Below are 22,973 nucleotides of genomic sequence, written 5' to 3'. Positions count from 1 at the left end.
ACACCTCCCATGGGAGCACACCTCCGATGGGAGCACACCTCCGATGGGAGCACACCTCCGATGGGAGCACACCTCCCGATGGGAGCACACCTCCCGATGGGAGCACTGGAAGTGCAGATGCTCACACTTCTGTGTCCAGCTTTTTCATGGGCTCCAGAGTTTTGAACTTACATCCTTACACTTGTCCAGCTACAACTTTTACCCACTGCACTATCTCCCCTACCCTGCAGGCTCCTTTGAAAATGTAACTAATACAGGTTCTGGGTGAGTGGGGTTTCTGCCCTACTTTCCACCGCCAGACCTGCTTCAACAGAGACTCACTTTTTAGGCGAGACCAAGGGCTTTGCAAGCAAATGGACTGAGCCTCATCTCCTGCCTCACCAAAGTCAGCCTCACAAGTCCAGTTTCTTGTCTGTAATTATAGGGCCTACCTCACAGGGTCATATCAACTGTTTCCACCCACACAATAAATGATTTTCTCAGTACATAGGTGGTTTCAAGTTACCTATTGGGATGGACTGTTCTTTGCAAAGCAAACTTTTTGCTTCTACAAGGGTAATTTAGGATCTTGTCTAACTATAAGATATTTTTAGTTCAATCATGGAATAACAATATTGCTTGTAAAAATGAGTTAATTATATTTTAAATTGCTGTTTAGGGGAGGTATTTAGAGGGACTGATGTTGCTAGTTTGTTTGTTGAGATAGACTGCTACTGTAAATTGAGATCTTCTGCCTCAGTCTCCAGAGCACAGACTGTAGCACCCATCACCATCCCCTGCTGAAAAAAAGGCTGGGGATTTTTTTTTGTTTTTAAACATGAACTATTGTTTATGTCCTTTTTTCCTTGAAATATCTTTCTTCTTTTAAATTTCAGGTTCTTCTTTACTGCCAACCAGGTAAAGATTTATACCAACCAAGAGAAAACCAGGTGGGTCCCTGACTGTATTGCAAAGATAGATGGGATACACTTCGCTTTCACATATATTATGGGGCATCTGTTCTCCAAAATAAAATAAATAAATATTAATAATAAACAAAACTCAAGCTTATGCAGAAGCACTGAGGGAGTTTGGGGAGCACTGGGGGAGTTTGGGGAGCAGTGCAGGTGCAGGTGAGCCATCTCAGTATAGAGCAGCCTGAGCAGGTGGAGCCGGTTCCTGTCTAGCCCCCTCCCTGCCATTGTGATGAGCTCCCATTGCCTTCCCTTCCACACCATTTCTCACTTCCCCTTTCTCGTCCATTGCCAAAGGAGCCAATGAGGTTTGAAAACGTAGAAGTCCTAAAGCATTAAGTGAACATAAGCAGGCATTTTTAGCCTGGTGGTGATGGCGCACACCTTTAATCCCAGCACTTGGGAGGTAGAAGCAGGCAGATCTCTGTGGGTTCAAGGCCAGCCTGGTATAGAGCTAGTTCCAGGACAGCTAGGACTACACAGAGAAAACCTGTTGTTGAATTACCTCAGGTCAAGAAATAACCAGGCTAACTAAAAGATAAAACAATTATGTTTTTGTTTTTTTTTTTTTTTTGGTTTTTCGAGACAGGGTTTCTCTGTGGCTTTGGAGTCTGTGTCCTGGAAGTAGCTCTGTAGACCAGGCTGGTCTCGAACTCACAGAGATCCGCCTGCCTCTGCCTCCCGAGTGCTGGGATTAAAGGCGTGCGCCACTATCGCCTGGCTAACAATTATGTTTTTATTAATTATAAGGGGCAAACTCACGAAACAGGAACGAGAAGTTCAAGCTCAGCTGTGCTGCGAGGGAACCACAGAGAGAGCACACAAGCCACATTTTTCTCTGGCTCTCAGAAAGCCACACCCTATATTGGTCCCACCTCTCAAAGATAATTGGTTGACAAAGATTCCCCATCACCCTGTCTCAAACTTTCTCCTCCCCATCCCAAAAAAAGAGGGCATTTTTATCTGCAGGGCCTCCTGTCTAGTTCATTCACTGAGCCACCCCTCCCAGCCACTCTGAGAGGGCTCAATTCTCCCTTCAGTCTAGGCTACAGAACTTTAGAATATAAGCTGAAGGGTTTCCAGGACTGGGAAGCCAATTGTGTCAGATACTACCAAGCAAGTGAGGACAGAATCCGTGACTCTGATAACATAGAGATCACTATACTCATTGGCCGCTTTGACAAGAGCATTTCTAAGGGAGGTTTAAAAGTGGGAGACCAGATACTTTAGAGGAAGACAGCAGGCCACCATTTTGTTGTTGTTGTTTTACAGTGTTTCGTTGAGAATGGGATGAGGGCTGGCTGAAGATGCAGGTTCACGGGAGGATTTAATTGCTGAGGACAGCAGTTCTCACCTGCAGGGGAAAGCGGGTACCAGAGAGGAGAACCTGGAGAGGGTGATGAGCCTAGGAGTCCGCCCGAGAGTGGAGTGGGGCGAGGTGTGCAGTGGTAGATGAAGGCTGCCCTGCAGGGCTCCTTAGACAGGAGAGGAGGCGTCCAGTGAGGGCAGGTTTCTAAGTGAGGGAGCAAGGGGGTGGAAGGTGGTCCACGGAGCAGCAGCGATGCACTGGAAGATGGCTGAGCCATGGACCAGATCCCTGGCTTCCCGTTGGATGCCTCCTGCTCCTGCTTGTGAGGTTGTGCTCTCGCAGGCTGCATTTGTGCCCCTGTTGACTCCACTGCCTCTTCCTAGGACCTTCATCGGACTCGAGGTCAGCTCAGGGCATGCCCAGTTCCTGGACCTGGTTTCAGAGGTAGACAGAGTCATGGAGGAATTTGACCTCACCACCTTTTACCAGGTAATGCACGCAGTTGAGGAAAATGAACAGAGATGATTACTGTCTGTCACGGGGCTGCTGCCCGCTGGCCCGTCTAGAACAGAGCATCCTCAGAGAAGCCCCATCAGAGGCAAACTAAAGAAGCCTCCAGAACCTCCCCATGTGGAGCCCTGAGCCAGCGCACAGGATTGGGATCTGGGGTGTCACAAGTTGTAGTCTGCCCAAAGCCCAACATCAGAACACTGTTTGTGCATCTTGAGATGTGTGCTTTCAGCTCTGTGAGGTGTCCAGCTTTGCCTTGTTTGTAGGCATCTCCAGCACTTAGTAAAATGACCCTTCTGGAAGAGCTGTAGCTTCCACATCCTCACTGTCCCTCCCTCTATCCTGTGGGGGCTCAGAGTCCAGCTTGAGTGGCACGGCTTCAAAAGGCCATTGGTTTTATTCTTTGTGTTTTCAAAACCATGCCAGGCGTGCAGTTATTTTTGAATAGAGATAATTATTGTTTCTCCAAAATTGTTGACATTTTTGAGTTTTGTTCTTTTAATTTGAAAAGTATGACCTCTGCTGGAAGGTTCTGGATCAGAAAATAGAGTCAGAGCCAGGCATGATAGTGCATGCCTTTAACCCTGAAGCTGGAAGTTCAAGATTAAGGCACCTATATGATTGGTTTCATATGATGAGGGCTGTGGCTTGTAAGAGACCTCATGGAGGAAAAGGAGCACATAGCTCTCTACATCCCCCTCCCTTAGTTTTTTTTGTTTGTTTGTTTTTTTTTGTTTTTTTTTTTTGTTTTTTCGAGACAGGGTTTCTCTGTGGTTTTGGAACCCTGTCCTGGAACTAGCTCTTGTAGACCAGGCTGGTCTCGAACTCACAGAGATCCGCCTGCCTCTGCCTCCCGAGTGCTGGGATTAAAGGCGTGCGCCACCACCGCCCGGCCCCCTCCCTTAGTTTTTAATTATTTTTGTGCTATGGATACTTTGCTTTCCTTTCCAGCTATGCACCATGTGTGTGCAGTGCCCTTGGAGGCCATAAGAGGGCGTCGGATCCCCCTGGGACTAGTATTCCAGACATTCCTTACAGAGTCTGGTTACCATCAAGTGGGCACTGAGGATCAAACCTTTGTCCTCTGGAAAAGCTGCCCGTGTTCTTAACCGCCGAGCCGTTGCCCATGCACATCTTTTGCTGAGGTCTCCACCCTGTGCCCTCATCTAACCCTGATCACCTCCAGACACATCACCCTGGGGTCAGGCTTTCCTGTTTGCAGTTGGGGAGGAGTACAATTCAGACTGTAGTGGGGACCAGCTCAAGCCACTTTGTGGGCAGGGGACGGGGCAAGACTTCAGCCCTCGGCACTGGCCAGGGATCCTACAGGGAGACCTGACGGGACTGTCATAGACCTGCTGTGATGGATGGGCCTGCTATGGCATCCCGTGGTAGCCTGAGTCCCTGCTTCTCTTCCCTAGGACCCTTCATTTCATGTCAGTCTGGCCTGGTGTGTGGGTGACGCACGGCTCCAGCTGGAGGGACAGTGCTTGCGGGAACTACAGGTGAGTTTCCAGGGCAGGGCGCAGAGCTCTGAGCTCCAGAGTGATGACGAACCAGTGACAGAAAGGGAAGGACTGGACACTGGAACCTAAATCTGTAGGAATCTGAGTGGCATAGAAGAGGCCCTCAACCCCGCCTTCCTCTCAGAGTGTCACCCCTGAGCCAGCAGCTGGGATCTAAGTGGCATTCAGGGCAACAGAACTGCACTGTAACAAAACCTCTAGGACTTTGTGTGCCCCGCCTTACACCTGACACGGGATGAGGGTGACCTCCACCACCCTGGCCCAGCCATTTATCTGAGGTCAGAGGTTTGGGTCTGGCAGTTGTAAATAGAGAAAGAATGCCAGGTACCAGGAACCTCCAGCCCTCAGCGCCTGTTACATCACGGGTTTTACTTTTGAGTCAGGTCTCACAAGGTCTCCTTGCTGGGCCTGGAGCTCACTGTAGAGCAGGCAAGCCTTAAACTTGCCGTGTTCCTACTACCTCAGATTCTGAAATCGCAGGCCTGTGCCGCCAGGTCTGGCTACATTTTGATAGCCGGTGAAACAGGTGACCTTCCCGGCGTGCCCTGCACAGTGCCTGGCGGTGCGCGAGTCGATAGCTCTCCTGTTTTTCTCAAGAGAAGCTAGAAATTCAGATTTTTATGTGCAGTCTTCTGATTTTCTGGTGTTGGCAACTGATTCGGATCTTATTTTTTTATTCTATTTTACTTTGGTTTGGTTTTTCAAGGCATGGCCTCTTTTAGTAGACCAGACTGTCCTCAGTGCCTGGTTTGGATTTTTAAAAAGCACTTTGCAAGTCAAAATCTGTACCGGCCTTGGGCCATGATCTCTGTTGGCACCTTCCCCTTGGCCTGGTCATGTGGAAGGCAGCAAGAGCTCCAGGAGAGCCCAGCCCCAAACTAAACCAGAGGGCTCCGTGTGTCCTTACTGTCAGCGGAAGTGGAGGTGACAGGCCCTAGCTCATAAGATTGTAAGGTGACTGGTATTGTCCAGCCTATCGGACTGGTGTTGTTTGTGGTGCCTCGGGGTCCGATTCCTCTTAACGTGGCTGTCATCTCCCTGCTGGCTGAAGGAAATTGTGGATGAGTTTGAAGACGCTGAGATGCTGCTGCGTGTGCTGGCTGAGCAGGTTCGCTGCAAGTCCGGGAACAAATTCTTCTCGATGCCTTTGAAGTGAACTTTGCCCCATGCCTCTCTCTAGGCCAGCTGAGATGGAGGAGCTTGCTGCCATCTCTGGTGTACCCCCAGCAAAAAACCCTAATCACACACTTAGCGCTGTTGTAGTGGGCTCTTCTCTCCTGGTCCTTTAGGGAGGTAAGTGGGTAGGTTGCTGCTGTGGTGTGGTCATTTCCAGAAATCACCAGTAGAGGGCAGCCCAGACCTCTAACTCTTCTGTCAGTCTAGGAAAAGAAAATGAGCCCTGCTGGGGAGCCCACCCCAGGGGAGTCCCCACTGAGGTCTCCCCCTGCAGTGATCTCTATCGATGCCATTGGCCCACACAGAGTTTTTAAACTCAGTGTGCCCGGACTCACCTCTGTCAAACTGGGGGCTTCAGTGAGTCTGTCATCTCCCCTTTAATCTCCTTTATTTATCACTTTTTCCCTTCATCCCATCCTGTGCCAGGAGAGGTCATTTCAGGGCCAGGGCACGGGGTGCTAATTTGTGGTCAGCAGCAGTTTTCTTCATTCCTTCCTCCAACTTACCCAGCCAGGTGCCTGGAGAGAGCCCAGCAGATGTTTCGTCTTGGCTGGCTATAGCTGCCGGCCAGGCCTCCAACACCTATGACCCCTGGCCTCCCCCCATCTACTTTCCCAAAGAAGCACAGAGACACCTTCCCTCCAGGCAAAATACTCCTGCCCTTGGGGTTGAGCATTCTTCAGGGGTGGGGTGGGGTGGGAGGTGGAGAGGGCCAGGGAGGCACAGGGGATTTTATTTTCCACCAAGCTCTTCTTGGGGCAAAGAACCAATCCTCTCCAGTTGTCATGGGGATTTCTAGTAATGGATGAAGAAATATTTTTTTACAGTTTTAAATTATGTTCAACAAATAAAATCTGCCTTTTTAATGTGGTGTCTTCTTTTACACTACTTCCACTTTTAAGGTGAGCAGTGCCGCTGCCTCCCCTCCAGCCGTGCTGCATGGTCCAGGGGGTTCTTGCGAGGCTGTTATGATTAGAGATTTTTATGTATTTATTTGTCTTAGCGTAGCATGTGTGTGTACAGGCACATGAGTTCCACGAACGGCTCTTAAGAGTCAATTCTTTCTTGCCACTTTGTAGGCTCCGTGGTTATTCTGAAAATATACTTCTAGCCAGTGAGCCATCTCACTCTCCCTCTGTTGGGTTTGGGGATGCTGGAGAGGTAGCTGCTCTTTCAGAGGGCATAGATTTGATGCCACACCCATGTGGCAGCTCATAACCATTCGTGACTCCAGTCCTTCTGGCCCCTCAGGCACCGGGAATGTACGTGGCGCACATACATGCAGGCAAAACACCCATACTCATAAAATTTTAATTAAAAAAAAAAGGATAATGGGAGCTGGAGAGCTAGCTCAGTCAGTAATACTCTTGCTTTGCTGGCATAAGGACCTGAGTTCAGTCCTCAGAACCCCACCTTCAAAAAGCTGTTGCGGTACTTGTAACCTCTGCACCAGGGAAGCAGAGACTAAAGGATCCCTGAGCTCACTCGCTAGCCAGCCTCACCTAGTTGTCAAGTTCTAAGCCAAGGAGAGACTCTCAGAAAACAAGTGGCTAGCTTCTGAGGAACAGTAAACACCCAGGATTGATCTCTGGCTTATGCCTGTGTGCACACCCATACACACATGCTTGCCTACCTCTGTGCACACATACACACACATCCCCCCTGCACATGAAAAAGAAAAGGACTTCATGAAGTGAAACAGCATGCAATACATGGAACCCAGGGATTGCCATGTCCCAAGAAATTGCCATCCCTGTCCCTCAAACACAGATATTAAGGTTTTTCTAGGGCCTTCTTGGCCATTTCTCCCTACAGCCAAGCTAAGGAATGCAAACTGGGTAGAGGAAGAACAGTTACATGACTTGCCTGGGGACGTGAGAACTTGTCAGGGCCTGACTCAATCCTGGCCTCAGCTTCTGCCATGACACAGCCTAGGCCATCCCTACACTTGCCCCCTGCTCAGGCTCTGCACCCAACTTCGTGATTCATGCCCTCACAGCCCTGTCTTTCCCCAGCGTAGAGAACACAATCGTGCCTTGTTCCCCCAGTGCCACTGCGCCAGTCTCCTGGCTTCAGCTGACCTGCTGCTTGCTGTTAGTGGCATCTGAAGCCACAATGGAGAAGAAGCTAGGCATGTTTTCTGGCCTGCAGGCAACATGGTAACCCTAGCTTCACAGGTCACCTTCCTGACACCTGCTCCGTGTGACTGCACCCTTGGATGGACCAATCCGGGCCGGCCCTGTGGTGCCAAGGGAAAACTAGCAAGGTGTGCTGATTCGAATGCCCATCCCTAACCTCGTACTTGTCCAAAGCACTGGGGGCCTGCCCCCCACACCCCCAGGAGAGGATGTGGCTCTGCAGGTCAGCTGTGCTGAGAGTGGAGTTACGCGTGCAGCCACTTTGAGAAATGGGCCAAGATCACTAAGCAGCTCTTCAACACAGAGTGGAGGTGGCAATGGAGGAAGGAAGCCTGAGCTTTGGTGAGGGGGATGGGCACGTAAGCTGGGCCTGGGGAGGCTGGCAGCCTTCGCTTGGCGGGCACCCAGACAGGCAGTGTGCTTCCAGAGTGGAGTGCCTTCAGCAAGCACTCCGCTGACAGTGCAGAAGCAGCTGGGGCGCTTCCTTCCAAAAGAGGAGACGTGTTCCAGAAACCCAGGAGACAGCTGGAGATGGAAGGCCAGGGCAAGCCCGTCCACCGCTAGGTGCTCCGTGTGCGGGGAAGGAACTGCTCTCGGTGACTATTTCATCATGCCTGGGAGAGGACAGAATCGGCACATCTGGCTCTAGCATCCTCAGATGTTCCCCCATCTCAAGGGCTCACTGCTGATTTCCACCTGGTAACAAGACCTCCTCCATTGCCTCTTTAGACCTCCCCAGCTCTAGTTCCAAGAGAGGGGGGAAAGTATTTTGTGTGTGAGTGTGTTTATTCCTTCGCTTGGCACCCAGAGTCCAAAAGACTGTCCTGTTGCCGAAAGGGTCCTGTCTTGCCAGCCTGGCACAGTAACAGTCATGAAGCAATATTGGCCGAGTGTGAGGCAGCAAGAGCTTTATCTAAAGCCTTACCAGCCGCAGGCTTTAGAGGTGTTTGTGGGGTAAAGAGATGGTGGTCTGGGGCATGGAGAATGTGATTGGAGGTCAGGAAAAGAGACAGAACATGGTCTGCACTTTCGAGCCCCACCAGAGGTGGGCTGCCGTGTGTATATACACAAGTATGTGTGGGCGCCTACTGAGGCCAGAAAAGGGGCCAGGTCCCCCTCAGAGCTGGAGTCACAGGCAGTTCTGACCTATCTAGTGTAGGCACTGGGAACCTAACGTATCTTCGGAGAGGTAGGCAAATGTTCTTAACCACTGAGTCATCTCTCCTGCCCATTCTGGCCCTTCTGAGCGGCCTCCAAGCACTAAAAAGCCAGCAACCTATTCTCCCATGACCCTCTCTCTCATCAGAGGGGTTACTAACAGCAAAGCTGTTGGGAGTGTAGCTCATAGCCATGTACTTCTAAAACTGGTAGGAAAAATCAGGTAATAAATGGAAGCAGAACAGCAGAGTTGGTCAGGTTTCCCTCAGCTTCAGCCTCACCTTTGTGAGGATGCTGCCTGAGGAACCCCTATAACTGGGTAGCCAGGGCATCGCTATCCAGGCCCAGTTCTAGCCCACAGCACCTTCAGTGAGGAAGAGAAACGGCTTATTCAACTGTTGGCTGGATCTGAATCCTCCCCACACACACCCCCCCCCCCCACCCCCCACCTCCCCACTTCCCCACCCCCGCCGCCGCTTACAAATAAGAAGGTAATAGGAGATAGTTCTTCCAAATTCCAGTAAAGTAGACCGGGCAGGAACCCAGAGACCTGGCTTCGAATCCACAGTTTTCTGTAGAATTTCTCACGTAAAAAGCCGTTTCCTTGAGCCAGAAGTTCCCACCATAACAACCGACAATGGAAGAAAACACCATACCTGATTGACCACGGTCTCTCAAACCTTGCCTGCATACCCGAGATTTTATTTATCACTAGGTAACCCCATAAACTCAGTTTTAAAAAATGGTCAGGAATAAATTTTGCAAACAATTAAAGTATCCCTGACTTAAACGGGATGCTGTGTGCTGGACACTGGGCTTTTCTCAAAATCGAATCCCAAATTAGAGAATTCAGAAGCCAGTTTGCCAGGTGAGGGACCCCACAGAGAAGTCCATCAGTGGAAGGAAAGGGGAAACACTACCTCTACCTTTTCTCCAAACTCCAATTTTCTTCCCATGAGACGTTAGGCCAGGCACCAGCATGTTTTGTCTTCCTTCACCCAGTGGGTGAGTTCGAACCAGCTATTTCTAAGGCCCTTTGCCAGGGAGATGGGAGAGGTAGAGGCACCCAGGAAGCCTATTCTAGGAAAGACCTACCCTAGGGTAAGGTAAGCTCCCATTTGTCTGGAGGGAGGTGGTGGACGTTTGCTGCCCTCGGCCCTGGTCTCTGTGGTCCTCAAGTGACATCCCAGTTGCTCCAGTTCACTACACTAGGGCTGACCTTGGGCTGTGCAATGTTTTCATGGACCTTGGACCCCCTTAGCATTCATGCCGGAGCAAAAGTTAAAATCTAGCTCAAACTTCATCGGAAGGTTTGCTCTTCTACCCAGCGTTCTGGTGAACCTCATCCACACACTGACTTTCACATAATAGAGACCAAGTAGAGCCGGGAAACAAAATGTGCAACCTAGGAACCCTAACCCTCACCTCACCGTGGAGTCTCAGAAAGAACTAGTAATTTGTTCATACTCACGCAGCAAGAGAATGGGGATGCAGATTCCTTGTAAGCCCGAACTCTCAGATACGCCCTAACCCAAGGCTTCAAGACTTAGAAAATTTACTAAAGAGCCTAAGACACTCTGGGCTTGTTTCTAAAACTACATTAGTGTGTGCGTGTGTGTTCGCACGTGCATCACAGTGACATGGGTTCTATAGGTCCACCAAGCGGGTCCTGGGGATCAAACTCTTGATGCAACGTTTGACAAACTTGGTGGTGGCCAGAGCCTTTACCCACTAAGCCATCTTACCTATCCCTCCAACTTCTTTGTTTTGGAGTTTTATTGTTATCTCTTAAAGTTTAAAACAGGACTTTAGGTCCTTACCCCAGTCCTATTCTGGCCTACCTCTATCTGAATGTCCTTACAAGTGGCTCCTCAAAGGGAGACCACGCCTTCCATGTGCCCTGACTCAGAATGGAGTCAAGTTATGGGGATCACCCCTGCTCACCAGAAGCAGAGATGGGAGCAAAGCAGGCTAGGGGAGGTTTGCTGCCATCAGGAAAGATGAGAAGGGTCACCCACTTGCTGGGCAATACAGCCCGCACCTGCTACTTAGAAGCCTCGGGTTAGGAACCGCCCCCAGCCTCCGCCTAGGTTTGCGCACAGGGAGCGCACTGGCCCTTTAAGAGCGGCGGCTCCCGCCGCGCACTGGGAGTAGGGCTGCGGAGCCAAACTCGCGGGGGACGCGGGGCGCTGGCTAGCCGGCTGGCGGGCTCGTTGCTCCCTCTGGCCGGTTCCCTGCGTACCTCGGGGGACTGCTTAGAGATCCAGGCCGCGTTGGGCGCGGCGGCCAGAGGAGTCACCGGCGGGAGGCGCGCTCTCTGGGCAGCGCCGGGGCCCTGGGCATGGACAGAGAGAGTAGGGCGTGCGGAGGGCGCCGCGGGACCGGGCGGCCGGAGCGCTGAGCCAGACAAAGGCTCTGGAGTTGTGCTTGCTCCCGGGGGCCGGGGCCAGTGCGCACCGCGCCAAGCCTGCGAGACTCTGCGGCGTGCAGCTCCGCCGGTCCCCCTCTCCTGCGGGCGGGTCTCCCGCGTACTCCGACCTGCCCTGCCCGCTTCTCCTCGGGTTTGGGAATTTGTAGAAGGGACCTGAGCGACTCCCGCACGCACAGGGAGCCGGAGATCCGCCGCGCGTCCGCGGCGCCGGGAGCCAGGGAGTGTCGCAAGTTTCCCAGCCTCGTGCGAGGACCCGGCGCTGGCCAGAGAGCCACCCCGGCGTGGAGCGCTCAGGACCCGGCTGGCGGGCGACGAGCATGGGCAGCGACCGGAGCGCGTCTAGACGGCCGGGCTGCACTGGCAGCTGCCTCGGCGATCGAGCTTGGCTGCTCCCGCTGCTACTGGTGTTTCTGGATTGCCTGGGCCGCGGTACAACGTCTGAGGACGCCGAAGTATACGCCGCTGAGGTAAGAACCCGGAGGGACTTGGTGCGAACCACGCCCGCAATGGGAGCCTGCAGGTGGGGGAGACGCACCCCGCCTTGGGGGTGAGGACTGATCCCGACTGGAGAGCTTGGGTAGAAAGCGGGGCTGGCAGGCTGCCACTCCCTGGCTGGAGCTCTGCAGCGCGCCTCTTCCCAAAGCCCTGTGCGCACAGGGCTGACAACTGCTAGGCATCCGAAGCCGCTCGGGGCACTGAACCGCCCGAGCTTGAGTCCCTACAGCCGCTTCCGCAGCCCCCAGCCCTCGCCTCTAGTCTTGGCCCGCACCGATTCCTCGAGAGCCAAATCCGCGCACTGTGGGCTTTGCGAGTGGGGAGGGGCGTTGCTGCGGGTGGAAAGAGCTCAGGCGGAGCAGGAGCCCCGCAGCTCGCACTTTGACTGACACTCCCTTGGGTGACATCGTGCGTTGCCCGGTGGGCCAGGATGGTTGGGGGATGGGTAAGAACCACCTAGGCAAATGACCGGATTGCAGAAGCGCTTGGGATACTTTCTTGCGATGAAGCGTTCCCACGCCAGGGTGGGGGTCTGAGGTACAGACCCTATCTCCCGAAACACTTTTCCCAACAGTGCCCCTATGCCCAGGCCTGGTTGTGGAACAGGGTAGACTCCACGCCTCTTCTTTGGAAGCCGGGCTGACGTCCATATGCTGGCGGCTCTCTGGATTGGTCCGGCGCGGCGAGTGACCACACGCGGTCTCCCCGCAGAGTCCCAACCAGTACCTCCCGCTCCAGCGTACCCCTCCAGCGCTAGCTCGGTCACCCCAGGATGTCATCGAACTTTTAAAGATCATTCTTTCCAGCCCTGGGAGAAAGGGAGACTAGGTATGGAGTCTGGAGAGAGGACAAGAGCCTGGGACTGCATCCTTGTAGGCTTGGGGTCTTGGTGCCCTTGGAGCGATGGCCTTAAGGAGTGCTGTTTGTGTTTGCAGACAGTTCAGTCTGCCATTCCAGCCCTGGAGGCTTCCCCACTTTTCTGGCCTGCCTGAGAGACTTTTCCAATAGACGTCTAACCCCTCCCCACCCTACTTTAATAAAAACCTGCAAAGACCAGTTCCGCCTCACAGCCTTCTTCCCCTATCAGGTCAGAGAGTTTCTGGGAGCCTGGCCCAACCCGATTCACAAGGTCTAGGGGCAGAGGCTTACAGTGGGCTCCTGCGTGTAGGAATTGTGTTTGCCTGTATCCAAGGTACTGCCGCCGAGCAGATGCCAAAGAATTTCAAATCACAGATTCGCTTTGGAGAGTTTGTGGCCTACTCAGACCAAGCTGGAATTTGGTGATTGTGCTTTGTGAATGGGCCTCCTGGATGGCCAGGATCTGGGTGCTAGGACCGAGGTTTGGGGGACTTCATGCCATTTCCTCTGGTGTGCAGTTCTCCCATCCCATCTCCTCCACCCGAGGAAGCCCAGCTAAGTGTGCCCACAGTCCTCCACCTCCACAGAAGAGGGCCCTGGTGACCCTGGCTAGGATTATTGACTCAAGATACAATTTGGGCTTTGGCTGGAAGGGACGCTGAAGTGTTGCATGTTGGGATCCACAGTGGATGGAAGGCTGCAGATAGATGTCTTAACCTCTAGAGTTGGCTTTGAAGTACAGACTGCTCTGGGAGACCCCCTCAGGATCGGCCATAATTGGGCTCAAAGAGTCCTTTGGTCTGCCTACATAGTGTCCACATACCCCTTCCTTTGAGAAAGTTCTAGCTCTCACCTAAGGGAGTCTACAGCTCCAGATCGCTGGCCACCTTACCGCTCTGAGTACCCTGGTCACTGAGCCAAGGCCAACATCTCCCATCCCCCCTCCCGTACTCTCCCAGGTAGCAGCCATAGAAATTCACTAAACTAAGGAACCAGAAACTGCCCTGTGCTGGGAGCTGCCACATACCTGCAGCTAGCTCCCAGTAGCCTGCTTTCCTTGGAAAAGCTCCAACTGATAGTCTCCACCCTAGCTGTCCCGTCTTGTCCCGGCTCTAGATCCCCCCCTGGATGAGTTGCCAGCTTTGCCGTTAGGATCCCGTCCTGCTCTGTGGCTACAATACCTGGCAACCTGAGTACCTTCGCTCCTTACTAGAGAAACCCTTCCTCCTACTCTTTCTCGAAGGTTAGCACCCTCAGCCTGTCCCATGGAAATGACTCAGGCTGCCAGAGTTCACAGGTGTGGTTCCACCGACACCAAAACTGTCCATTCCCACCTTCCCTGAAGAGTGTCACAAGTCTTCCTGCCCCCATCTGACCACAGGGGAAGATGTGCAAAAGGAGGCTGGAGTCAACTTCTCTCTCTCTCTCTCTCTCTCTCTCTCTCTCTCTCTCTCTCTCATTTTGTTTTTTGTTGTTGTTGTAGTTTTTGGTTTTGGTTTCTTAAGGCAAGGTTTCTCTGTGCAGACTGAGCTGGCCTCAAATTCAGAGATCCACCTGCCTCTGCCTCCCTAGTGCTGCAATTAAAGTCACTTACGCCACCACCAGGCCTTAGAATTCTCCTTTTGATCTTCAGGTCTGACTGGAGTCACTGTCTGTGAGATTATCTCCTCTTATATACCAATGATGGTCCCTCTAGGTCCCCCTCCCCATATTAACTATGGGCAGAAACTGTAGAGGCCTCATGTCTTCCTTAAAGGTGTTCATGTTAGGTTCATAGTATGGATGACTGGGAGATGGTCTCTACACATTCTCAAGCCAGGAGAACGGGTGTGATGAACTTGGATGTGGACCATCTTCAGCCCTTAGCATGTCGCTGTGTTTATGATGTCCTTGGGCCCACCTGTCAATGACCTTCTTGTGTGTCTTCACTGGAATAGCATATGTCTAGCCTGCCACCGTAACCCCTGGACACACACACTTTCCATTGCCCCACCCCAAGGAGGAAGGAGACCTCTAAAAGACTCTCCTGAATATGGACAGGAAACCTCACAGAAACATGCCCATACCCTCACTCCTAAAATTTTTCTTCAGAATTCCAGTAACTCGCCGCCCAGATCACTCATGCCAGCTCAGAATGGCATGCTGTAGGCATGGAAAGCCCCGTCCTACCTCTTGTTTAGTTCTGGCTGTCCCTTTGTGCCCCTTTTGTGGCTGGATGCAGACGGTCCTTGCCATTGTTACCCTGAGGGTGGCCATGATAATTACTGTTCCCTAGACTCCTAGTTCAAAGGTGGCATCCTCAGTGTCACCCCAAAGCTTAGGTGGATGCTGAATCAGGAAAAGAACCCCTTGGCCAGTTTTACTTGAGTACAATGTTCTATCAGTCAACAGAAACAAAGAGGGGTTGGGGACACTTTGCTTGGACACTTCTTCATTGCAAAGAGGATCCTGGGAAATCCACAGATAAATGTGAGGCCCTGAGACCCTGAGCATAGCTGAGCATCCCCAGACCTGAGCACAATGGCGCATCCTGCTGGAAAAGCCCCTTTGGAGGGCTTGAGAATTAGGGCTCCTGAGGACATGTGTTCTGAGAGTCCCTGGAGACTAGTAGTTTCAGGGCTAGGCCCTCTGAGGGAAGTAATAGCTTGTATAGCCCCAGGCAAGTGTGGCAGCTGTGGGTCTGCCCTGGGAAAGAAGGGGTATCTCCCACTGAATTCTGTCATCTCAAAGGGGCAGGAGGAAATCAAAGGAAGAGCTGACTTGATCTCTGCTGTCAGGAGAGGGTGGGATAGACAGGTGAGGAGCCAGGTCACAGACATCAGCCAGCTCTGGGTGTCCCATGTTCCACAGCCACCGATGACTGAACCCCCAAAGCTGTGCAGCCTGGAGCAACTCTCTAACAAGTCTAGATGACCCCTAGACTTGGGTACACCTTGGAGAAGTGACGACACCAAGCTCCATGTCTAGTGCTTTACAACATCACAACCTTTGGTAAAATTAATAGCTGAGAAGCAAGTGGCATTGGGTGTTGACAAGTTATTGAATCTGTCTGAACTTTAGTTTTCCTGCCTGTAAAATGGGAAGCAGATACTCCCATAGTATCTGCTTGATGGAATTATAGGGAAATTTATTCTTTCCCCATAATTTATTGTTTATAGGCAACACAGTAAATGCTGTATGCACAGCCTGCCCAAGAGGTTCAGGGGTTATTTCAGTACCTTCATCAGACTAATTCTGTCCAGGAACATTCTAGAAGCATTTTTGCATTTCAGGTTTCATTTAACTCTTTGTGTGTGGAGGAGGAAATTAATACCTTCAGGTGAGGGAAACTTCAGGTTACACAGCCAGGCACTGAAGAACTGAGGTTTCAACCCAGAACCTTCTCTTTTAGAGCCTCAGGTTGGGTTAAAGGTCAAATCCCAAGGTGGAACCCCGTGAGTTTCCACTTTCTGCTAGCAGAACTTGCTGAGACTGACCCAGATGGGAAGGCCTTTTCAGGGGTTCTGCCAAAGCTGCCCGGTTCCCTCCCCACTCCCATCCGGACCCTGCCCTGGGCAGACCTATCTAGGAGCCATCCCTTGCAATGGAAGGTCCAGGTGATACTCAAGGCCTGGTCTCTGGCCAACCTCTAACACTCCTGGCAAACAAAGGCCCCTTCCGCCCCACCCCTCCCTGCCCACAGGCCAAAGGACCCGTTTGTTTTTCCTTCAGGTTAAGGCTTGTGGGGGCGGGTTGGGCGGCTGCCTCCTTCCTGCTTTTCTGGCTTGGAAGTCCCCCAGAGTTATCACCTACAGGTTTCTTTAAGAGCCAGAGTGGAGTGGGGGCCTGGTGGTACTGACCTGAAGTCTCAGCTCTTTGGAAAGCTGAAGCAGGAGGATTCCAAGTTTAAGGGCTGCCTGGGCTATAGAGTCAATCCAGGGCCAGCCTTGGGAACCATAAGGAGACCCTGTTTCAAAATAAAAAGTAAAAAAAAAAACGCCTGGGATAGGTACAGCTCAGAGGTAGAGTAGTTGCCTAGCATGTTCTAGGCGGTGCAGTCAATTAATCCCAAGTGCTGGGGGTAGGGAGCCTCAAGGGCCAGGAAAGACAGAGATGAAGTCACAGTGAGTGGATAAGTGTGCAAATGCAGAACACCCAGAGTCCAGTTCCCAGCATCCACATCAGGCTGCTCACAACTGCCTCTAAGGCCTCTGGCCTCCAAAAGCACCTGAACTCATGTTCACATGCACACGAACACATTGTGTGTGTGTGTATGTGTGTGTGTACATTTTTTTAAACGACTTGTGGTGGCCCAGGTATGATGGTACATATTTGTAGCCCCAGGATTTGGGAGGCTGAAACAGAGGTATCTCAATTCATAGGGAGAAGTACATTAGGCTCCCTTAATGCACATGTCCTATAACTATTTAAGTGGACCATGGGAGTATCAAGCAACACGAATTGGATAGTCTAGTCAGTCCCTTGTTTGTTTATGACAGGGTCTCTCTTAAAGGACCCTCAAAGTCAGCACAGGACCCTGCCAAGACCAAGTTCTCAGCGCAAGGACTTATTTGCCGCAGAGGGACGAAGGGCAGGGAATAAGAGACAGAGACAGGAGATGGAGGGTGTAGGGGAAGGAAGAAGGGGGGTGGTATTTGCTCCAGAGCGACAAAGGGATACCTCTGGATAGAGGAGACAGATGCACCTACGTTAGGATGTGTTGGCTAATTTTGATTGGGCACCTTTGGTTGGGGCTTTTGATTGCTGGACTTAAACATTTTACTAGGTGGACCTTTGTAGTCAGCCTCAGGAGGAAGAAGTGGCCAAATAAGGGACTGGACCTCGGTGATCAGCTTTAGGAATGCAGTTTAGTGATTTAGTAAGATAGAGGGGTTGGGGGAGAAGGCCAAAAAGGCAAAACCTGTCAGGTGACTTGTTTGCCATGATCGGGCCTGGGAGAGCCCTTCACTCTCTGTGCAGGCCTGACTAGCCTAGAATTTACACTGTCGTCCAGGCTGGTCTTGAACTCGGCCTCCCAAGTGCCAGGAGTAAAGGCATGTACCATCATGGCCAGCTAGTTCTCTGTGTCTTTGCTGGCCTGGTGTCTAGTCATTCAAGTTCCTAGTCCTGTTCTGCATGACCCCATTTTGCAGAGGCAAGAACTGAGGTTCAGAGTTCTGTTAGCCACAGTCAGGCTCTCATAGGCCTTTAGTATGGACAAGCAACCAGATCCTGAGCAAAGATGTCACCACAAGGTGAAGGCTAGTTTCTCCTCAGCCTTGAGGGAGCTTTCTAAGGCTTCTTGCTAGCACAAATGGAATGAGCTGCCTAGGGCAGCTCTGAGTTCTCTGTCTGCAGGGGTGCCTGCTGGATCTTTCTGCGGCCCTGACTCAGAGAGGTGGCTGAGCTTTTGGTGGCTCTGGAAAGCACCCCCACCATCCCACCACTCCCAGTGAGCTAGTTGAGAGCGCGCTCTAGCCTTTGCGGGGTCTCCATCCCAGACCTAATTACTCAGTGCCTGTTCCTTCTGGTGTGACAGAGACAGACAGAGCCCTGGTTTGTTCCCAAGAATTCTCAGAGGCGGAGTGTGGAAGAGAGGGAACCTCACCAGATTTGGGCAGGTCTGGGGGCTGAACCATCTTTGATGGTCCTGACAAGCTTCCCTTTGTACCTGGCCAGGCAGAAACTGCCTGGGACTGCTCAGATTACGGAGGGGGCTGAGCTGAAAGTCAAAGCAGAACCCTTGAGATTGCCTTTATCTCCTGGGGCCTGATAAGAGCCCTGGGGAGGGAGGGGCTGCTGCTGTCAATCTGCTGGTGTAAACCCCAGGAGCAGGCTATGGCGACAGCAATGGCTCTGGCCCTAGCCCCCTCTCTAATATCTGTTCTAGGCACAGCGTGGACCTGGAATCTGGGGGCTCCCTATCAGACAAGCCCTCCCTCCCTGCAGGCTTGCGTCCCTCCATATTGCTTCAGCAGGCCTGGGGGAGGGCGAGTGGCTCAGTGCCCAGACCCAGCTAGAGATGTTGGGTGTGAAGAGGATCAGGTGCCCCGCCCCAGAGCTGTGCTGTGCTGATCCTGAGAAGGGCCAGAGCTCAGCATACTAGGCTAAGGAACTGGGAACACCGCTGCAGAAGCCTCCTGTGCCCAGACCTATCACAGATCAGCTGTGTCACCTTGAGCAGGCAACTCACAGGGCACAATGAGAGGATAGATATTTATCTTTCAGGAGTGGTCGTGAGCATTTAATGGCCCACAGCAGGTTTGTCTCTCCTGAGGATCGGGAATTCCCCTTATGACTGGTCCCTTGTCTTCTTGTCTGAGATCAAGTCACTCACCTGCCACATCAGTAAATACTTAGAGGATGGAGGCTGAAGATCAAAACAATGACAAGGACAGCTGTGACAGTGGATTCCCAACCTCCCTCAGTGCTCAGGGACACCCCACAAACACACTCCGGTCTAAAGATGGGAGAGGCCTCCTCTGGCCCAGTGGCCATCATTGGAGAGCCTTCATGGAAAGGGTAACAAGCCCTGGGTTAGCATCCTTCCTTTGCTATACCCAGTACTGACTTCTGTGCCTCAGTTTCCCCATCAAAGAAGCACAGCTTCACCTGCTTGGTTCACCTATGAAACGCTAGGTGACAAAGAAGATTAGGAGGTACCATGTACAGGGCACAGACACCATCAATAAGAACAGTGAGGGCTTGACTAGAGCCATCTCTCACTTTGGGACCTTGGGCACTGTTTCTACCATTTGTCTGAAAGTGGCAAATCACCTTAGCTACTCGAGGCTCAGCGGCCTGAGCTGTCTGTCACTCTAAGGAGGGGGTAGCTGCTGTCTTCCCACCCGTGTGGCTAGAAACTTGTCATAGTCACTACTGTGCCGGCGTGATGGCGCACTTACTCCCTCCACTACGGAGGACACAAGCCCCACGGCAGTGACTGCTGCCACTTGGCAGTTTTGTGGACACTTGGTGTTCAACCACCCTGAGCATGCGTTTGCCAGAGGCAGGCCGGCCATCAGCTTCACCTCCTAATGGGAAGCTGCAGCTCTGTCCACCAGGCCCTGTCCAGGGGTGTCATCCGTTACCTTTTCCCCAGCAGTGGCTGCTGAGAGGCACAGCTGATAAAGAAATGGGAACTCTGCTGCCTGGGGACTTAAAGGCATTTAACTATGTGAAGGAGGGCCACCAGGCTCCCTTGGGACCTGCCTGGCAGGTCCTGAGCTGGCTCTGGGATGAAGCAAGTCTTCTGCCAGACCTCTGCAGATCTCTGGAGCTCTTTGCTGCCAGCAGGCCGGCTCCCCTCCCCTCCATGCTCAGGGCCCCTCCTGAGCCTCTGTCCCTAGCCCGTTCCTCTTATAGCTCTGCAGACAGTCTAATCAGCTCCTCTGTGACTCTGATTGCTTGCACTGGAGATATTTTTATCTTATGCAAATAGGTGTTATGAAGGTGCCCTCACCTGTTAGCAGCCAACCCCGCCACACAATAAACACACACACCCCCCAGCCCTGTGTCTTTGCCATTAACCTGGTGGCCTTGCCCTTTGGATCTTTCGATGAGGCTTCAGGAGAGCTGTGGAAAAGGGAAGTGGAGCTGCCTTAGGAGCTTCGGGGGCAGTGTCAGTGCCTGGGAAACGCTGAGCCATTGCTGCAGTCTTACTACCATGTGGCTCAGAATCCTGAAGAGAGTTAGTGGGGACACCATGGGTTTGCTCCCTCTTCCCCCAACTGCCCTGTGCCCTGGGCCTGCTGGGCCAGGCCAGTCTCACCAGGAGCCTGGACTCCTCAGCCCTGTTGGCAGAAAAAAAAGATTGCCTGCCAGAGCCCCTGGTCTCTTCATCCACAACACTACAGGGGACTTGACTGCTCAATCCTTGCAGAACCTCACAAATGAAGCATACTCCCATCCGGCCCCTTTTTATTGAGCGTACGCTTGGCCCTGCTCTGTCTATAGAGCTGACACTTGTTTCTCAGCTCCGGGTTTCTGCTCACTGCTCTGCCACCCTCCAAGGCCCTGGGGCCTCTGAGTGGAGCTGCACAGCCACAAAGGCTGGGACTTTGCTCAGCAGCTCTCTGTCCATCCAACTTGGGCACCGCTGCCCTGGGCCAAGTGAGCCAGTATGTGGGTGTCAGCCTAAAGCATCTACTATGTCCAACTACTCTGTCTTGCCTTGGGGTCCCTCAGCATATAGCATATAGCTTTCCCCTTCTAGAACAAGGTAGAAAGTAGGTCTTCCACGTGGCCAAGTACATGTGTAAGGACAAGGAAGATGTCTGCCTCCTTCCTTCTCCCTGGGTCCCATCCCTTCACCACCTTGAGGGCATGAGGCAGGCTGGTCTTTCCTAGCATTTCTCAGAATCCTTCATCGGAGTTGTAACTTCAGGTTTCCAGTTCATTCATGGACTTGAGAGCCATGAAGCCCCCCTCTCCAAGTACACAGTCTCCTGGGAGCCTATAAGCTCAAGATGGCCATGTCTCCCCAGCTGACATGCTATCTGGTACCGTCAGAGAGCACAGGAACATTGGGGGGTGGGTGATAGGTGAGTGACGGGTGGATAGATGGTCAGATGGATGGATGCATAGATGGGATTTGCCTGGTTAGTTCTAGAAGGCAACCAAACACACGCATTGTGCACTGAGTGCTTTCTCTGGGTCTGTGCCCCTCAAATCTTACCGTAGTTTATGTCAACTTAACACAAGCTATCGTTATCTGAAAGGAGGGAACCTCAATTGAGAAGACACCTCCGTAAGATGTGCCTGTAGGGTATTTTCTTAATTAGTAATTGATGGGGAGGGGCCAACCCACTGTGGGTGGTGCCGTCCTTGCTGTAAGAAAGCAGGCTGAGCAAGGGAAGAAGCCAGTAAGCAGCACCCTTCCATGGCCTCTGCATCAGGTCCTGCCTCCGGGTTCCTGCCCTGTTTGAGTTCCTGTCCTGACTTCCTTCAGGGACGAACTGGAAGCCAAGCAAGCCCTTCCTTCCCCAAGTCGCTTAGGTTGTGGTGCTTCATCTCAGCCATAGTCAGTCACTGAATCAGCCCATAACAGCACATCGGGCTTCATTTTGCAGATGAAGAAACAGATCCAACCCAGACAGGAGGAGCCAGAGATGTAGATCTGTTAGGAGAATGGTTGCCTGGCTGGCATGCGTGAAGCCCTGAGTTTGCGCCCGCCCCAGCACTGCCTGGAACCAGGCACCGGTACTGCACACCTGTAATCTGGGGAAATGGAGGCAGGAAGATACGCAGGAAGATGCAGAGTTCAGGGTTATCCTTGGTTACAGAGCCTGACTAGAGACTCTGTTTCAAAATAAACAAAACAGTTCACAGCAGAGCAGGGAAAAGGTTCATGACTGGGAAAATCATAGGCACGAGGGCTAAACCTACCGCTGCTATGTTAAACAGTCACGCTGCTGGACTGCCTTCTAAATATTTATATTTGAACCCATAGATTTGTGTTGCTCTTAACTTGGGTCAGAGAAGTCTCTTTGCACAGTGGGCAGTGGTCAATGCAGAGACTCAGAACTGGTCAAAGTGCCAAGTGTAAGTAACTGTGGGTGTTCGGCTGTGGCTGAATCATCTCTGTTGGCAGAGCAGGGATCAGTGGGAGAGTGTGCAGGAAGACTTAGGAGCTGGTGGATGGGGAAGAGTTGTGAGAAGCTGGCTTTCAGATATGATATGTTTGTTGAAGATCAAGCCAGTCAGAATTCCAACATGAATGGGAATATATCCAAAATACATTGGATAAATGTAAGAATTTTTCAAAAAATAATTTTAAAAAAATCACTTTTTCAGTGGTGCCAGGGAAATAGCTCGACAGTTAAGAGCATGGACTACTCTTGCAGAGGACCCAAGCTCAGTTCCCAGCACCCATGTCAGATGGCTCCAAATCCAGGGGATCTGACACCCTCTTCTGGACTCCATGGGCACCAACACACACACACACACACACACACATACACACACACACACAACTAAAAATTTTTTAATTGAAACAAGGGTTTGGAGAGATGACTCAGCAGTTAAGAGCATTTGCTGCTCTTGCAGAGGACCAGAATTTGGTCCACAGCACCTGAATCCAGTGGCTTACAGCTGCCTGTAATTACAGTTCCCAGGGATCCAGTGCCATCTTCTGGTATATCCAGGCACCGGTGTACACATGTGCAATCACAGACACACATACACACGCGTGCGCGCGCACACACACATACACAGCGAGGGAGAGAGAGAAAGAAATAAGAATAGAATCTTGACAAAGGGATTCTGAATACTTGAGTGTCGTTGGCATTTCCTTTGGACCTTCAACCAGCTCCCAAATAAAGACCCGGAGACTTATTATTATTATTATTATTATTATTTTTTTCGAGACAGGGTTTCTCTGTGGTTTTGGAGCCTGTCCTGGAACTAGCTCTTGTAGACCAGGCTGGTCTCGAACTCACA

General features: G+C 51.9%; 2 protein-coding genes across 2 annotated transcripts in view; both read left to right on the top strand.

Annotated features, from left to right (window-relative positions):
* The window catches only part of Usb1 (U6 snRNA biogenesis phosphodiesterase 1), an 11,981-nt gene extending 5,632 nt beyond the window's left edge, over positions 1-6,349 (top strand). Inside the window, exons 4-7 of the mRNA XM_005345569.2 lie at positions 876-929; positions 2,646-2,751; positions 4,194-4,277; positions 5,350-6,349. Coding sequence (XP_005345626.1) covers positions 876-929; positions 2,646-2,751; positions 4,194-4,277; positions 5,350-5,454 — 349 coding nt within the window. The 3' untranslated portion in view covers positions 5,455-6,349. The remainder of the gene's footprint in view (positions 1-875; positions 930-2,645; positions 2,752-4,193; positions 4,278-5,349) is intronic.
* A 4,585-nt stretch (positions 6,350-10,934) lies between these two features.
* Mmp15 (matrix metallopeptidase 15) overlaps positions 10,935-22,973 on the top strand; it is a 22,576-nt gene continuing 10,537 nt past the window's right edge. Inside the window, exon 1 of the mRNA XM_005345568.2 lies at positions 10,935-11,668. Within this exon, the coding sequence (XP_005345625.1) occupies positions 11,519-11,668 (150 nt within the window). The 5' untranslated portion in view covers positions 10,935-11,518. The remainder of the gene's footprint in view (positions 11,669-22,973) is intronic.

This window comes from Microtus ochrogaster, chromosome 4 (assembly GCF_000317375.1).
Source record: "Microtus ochrogaster isolate Prairie Vole_2 chromosome 4, MicOch1.0, whole genome shotgun sequence".
In the NCBI taxonomy this organism is placed as follows: Eukaryota; Metazoa; Chordata; class Mammalia; order Rodentia; family Cricetidae; genus Microtus; species Microtus ochrogaster.
Note: the sequence above shows the minus strand (reverse complement) of the source record. Positions and strands in the feature narration are given on the sequence as shown.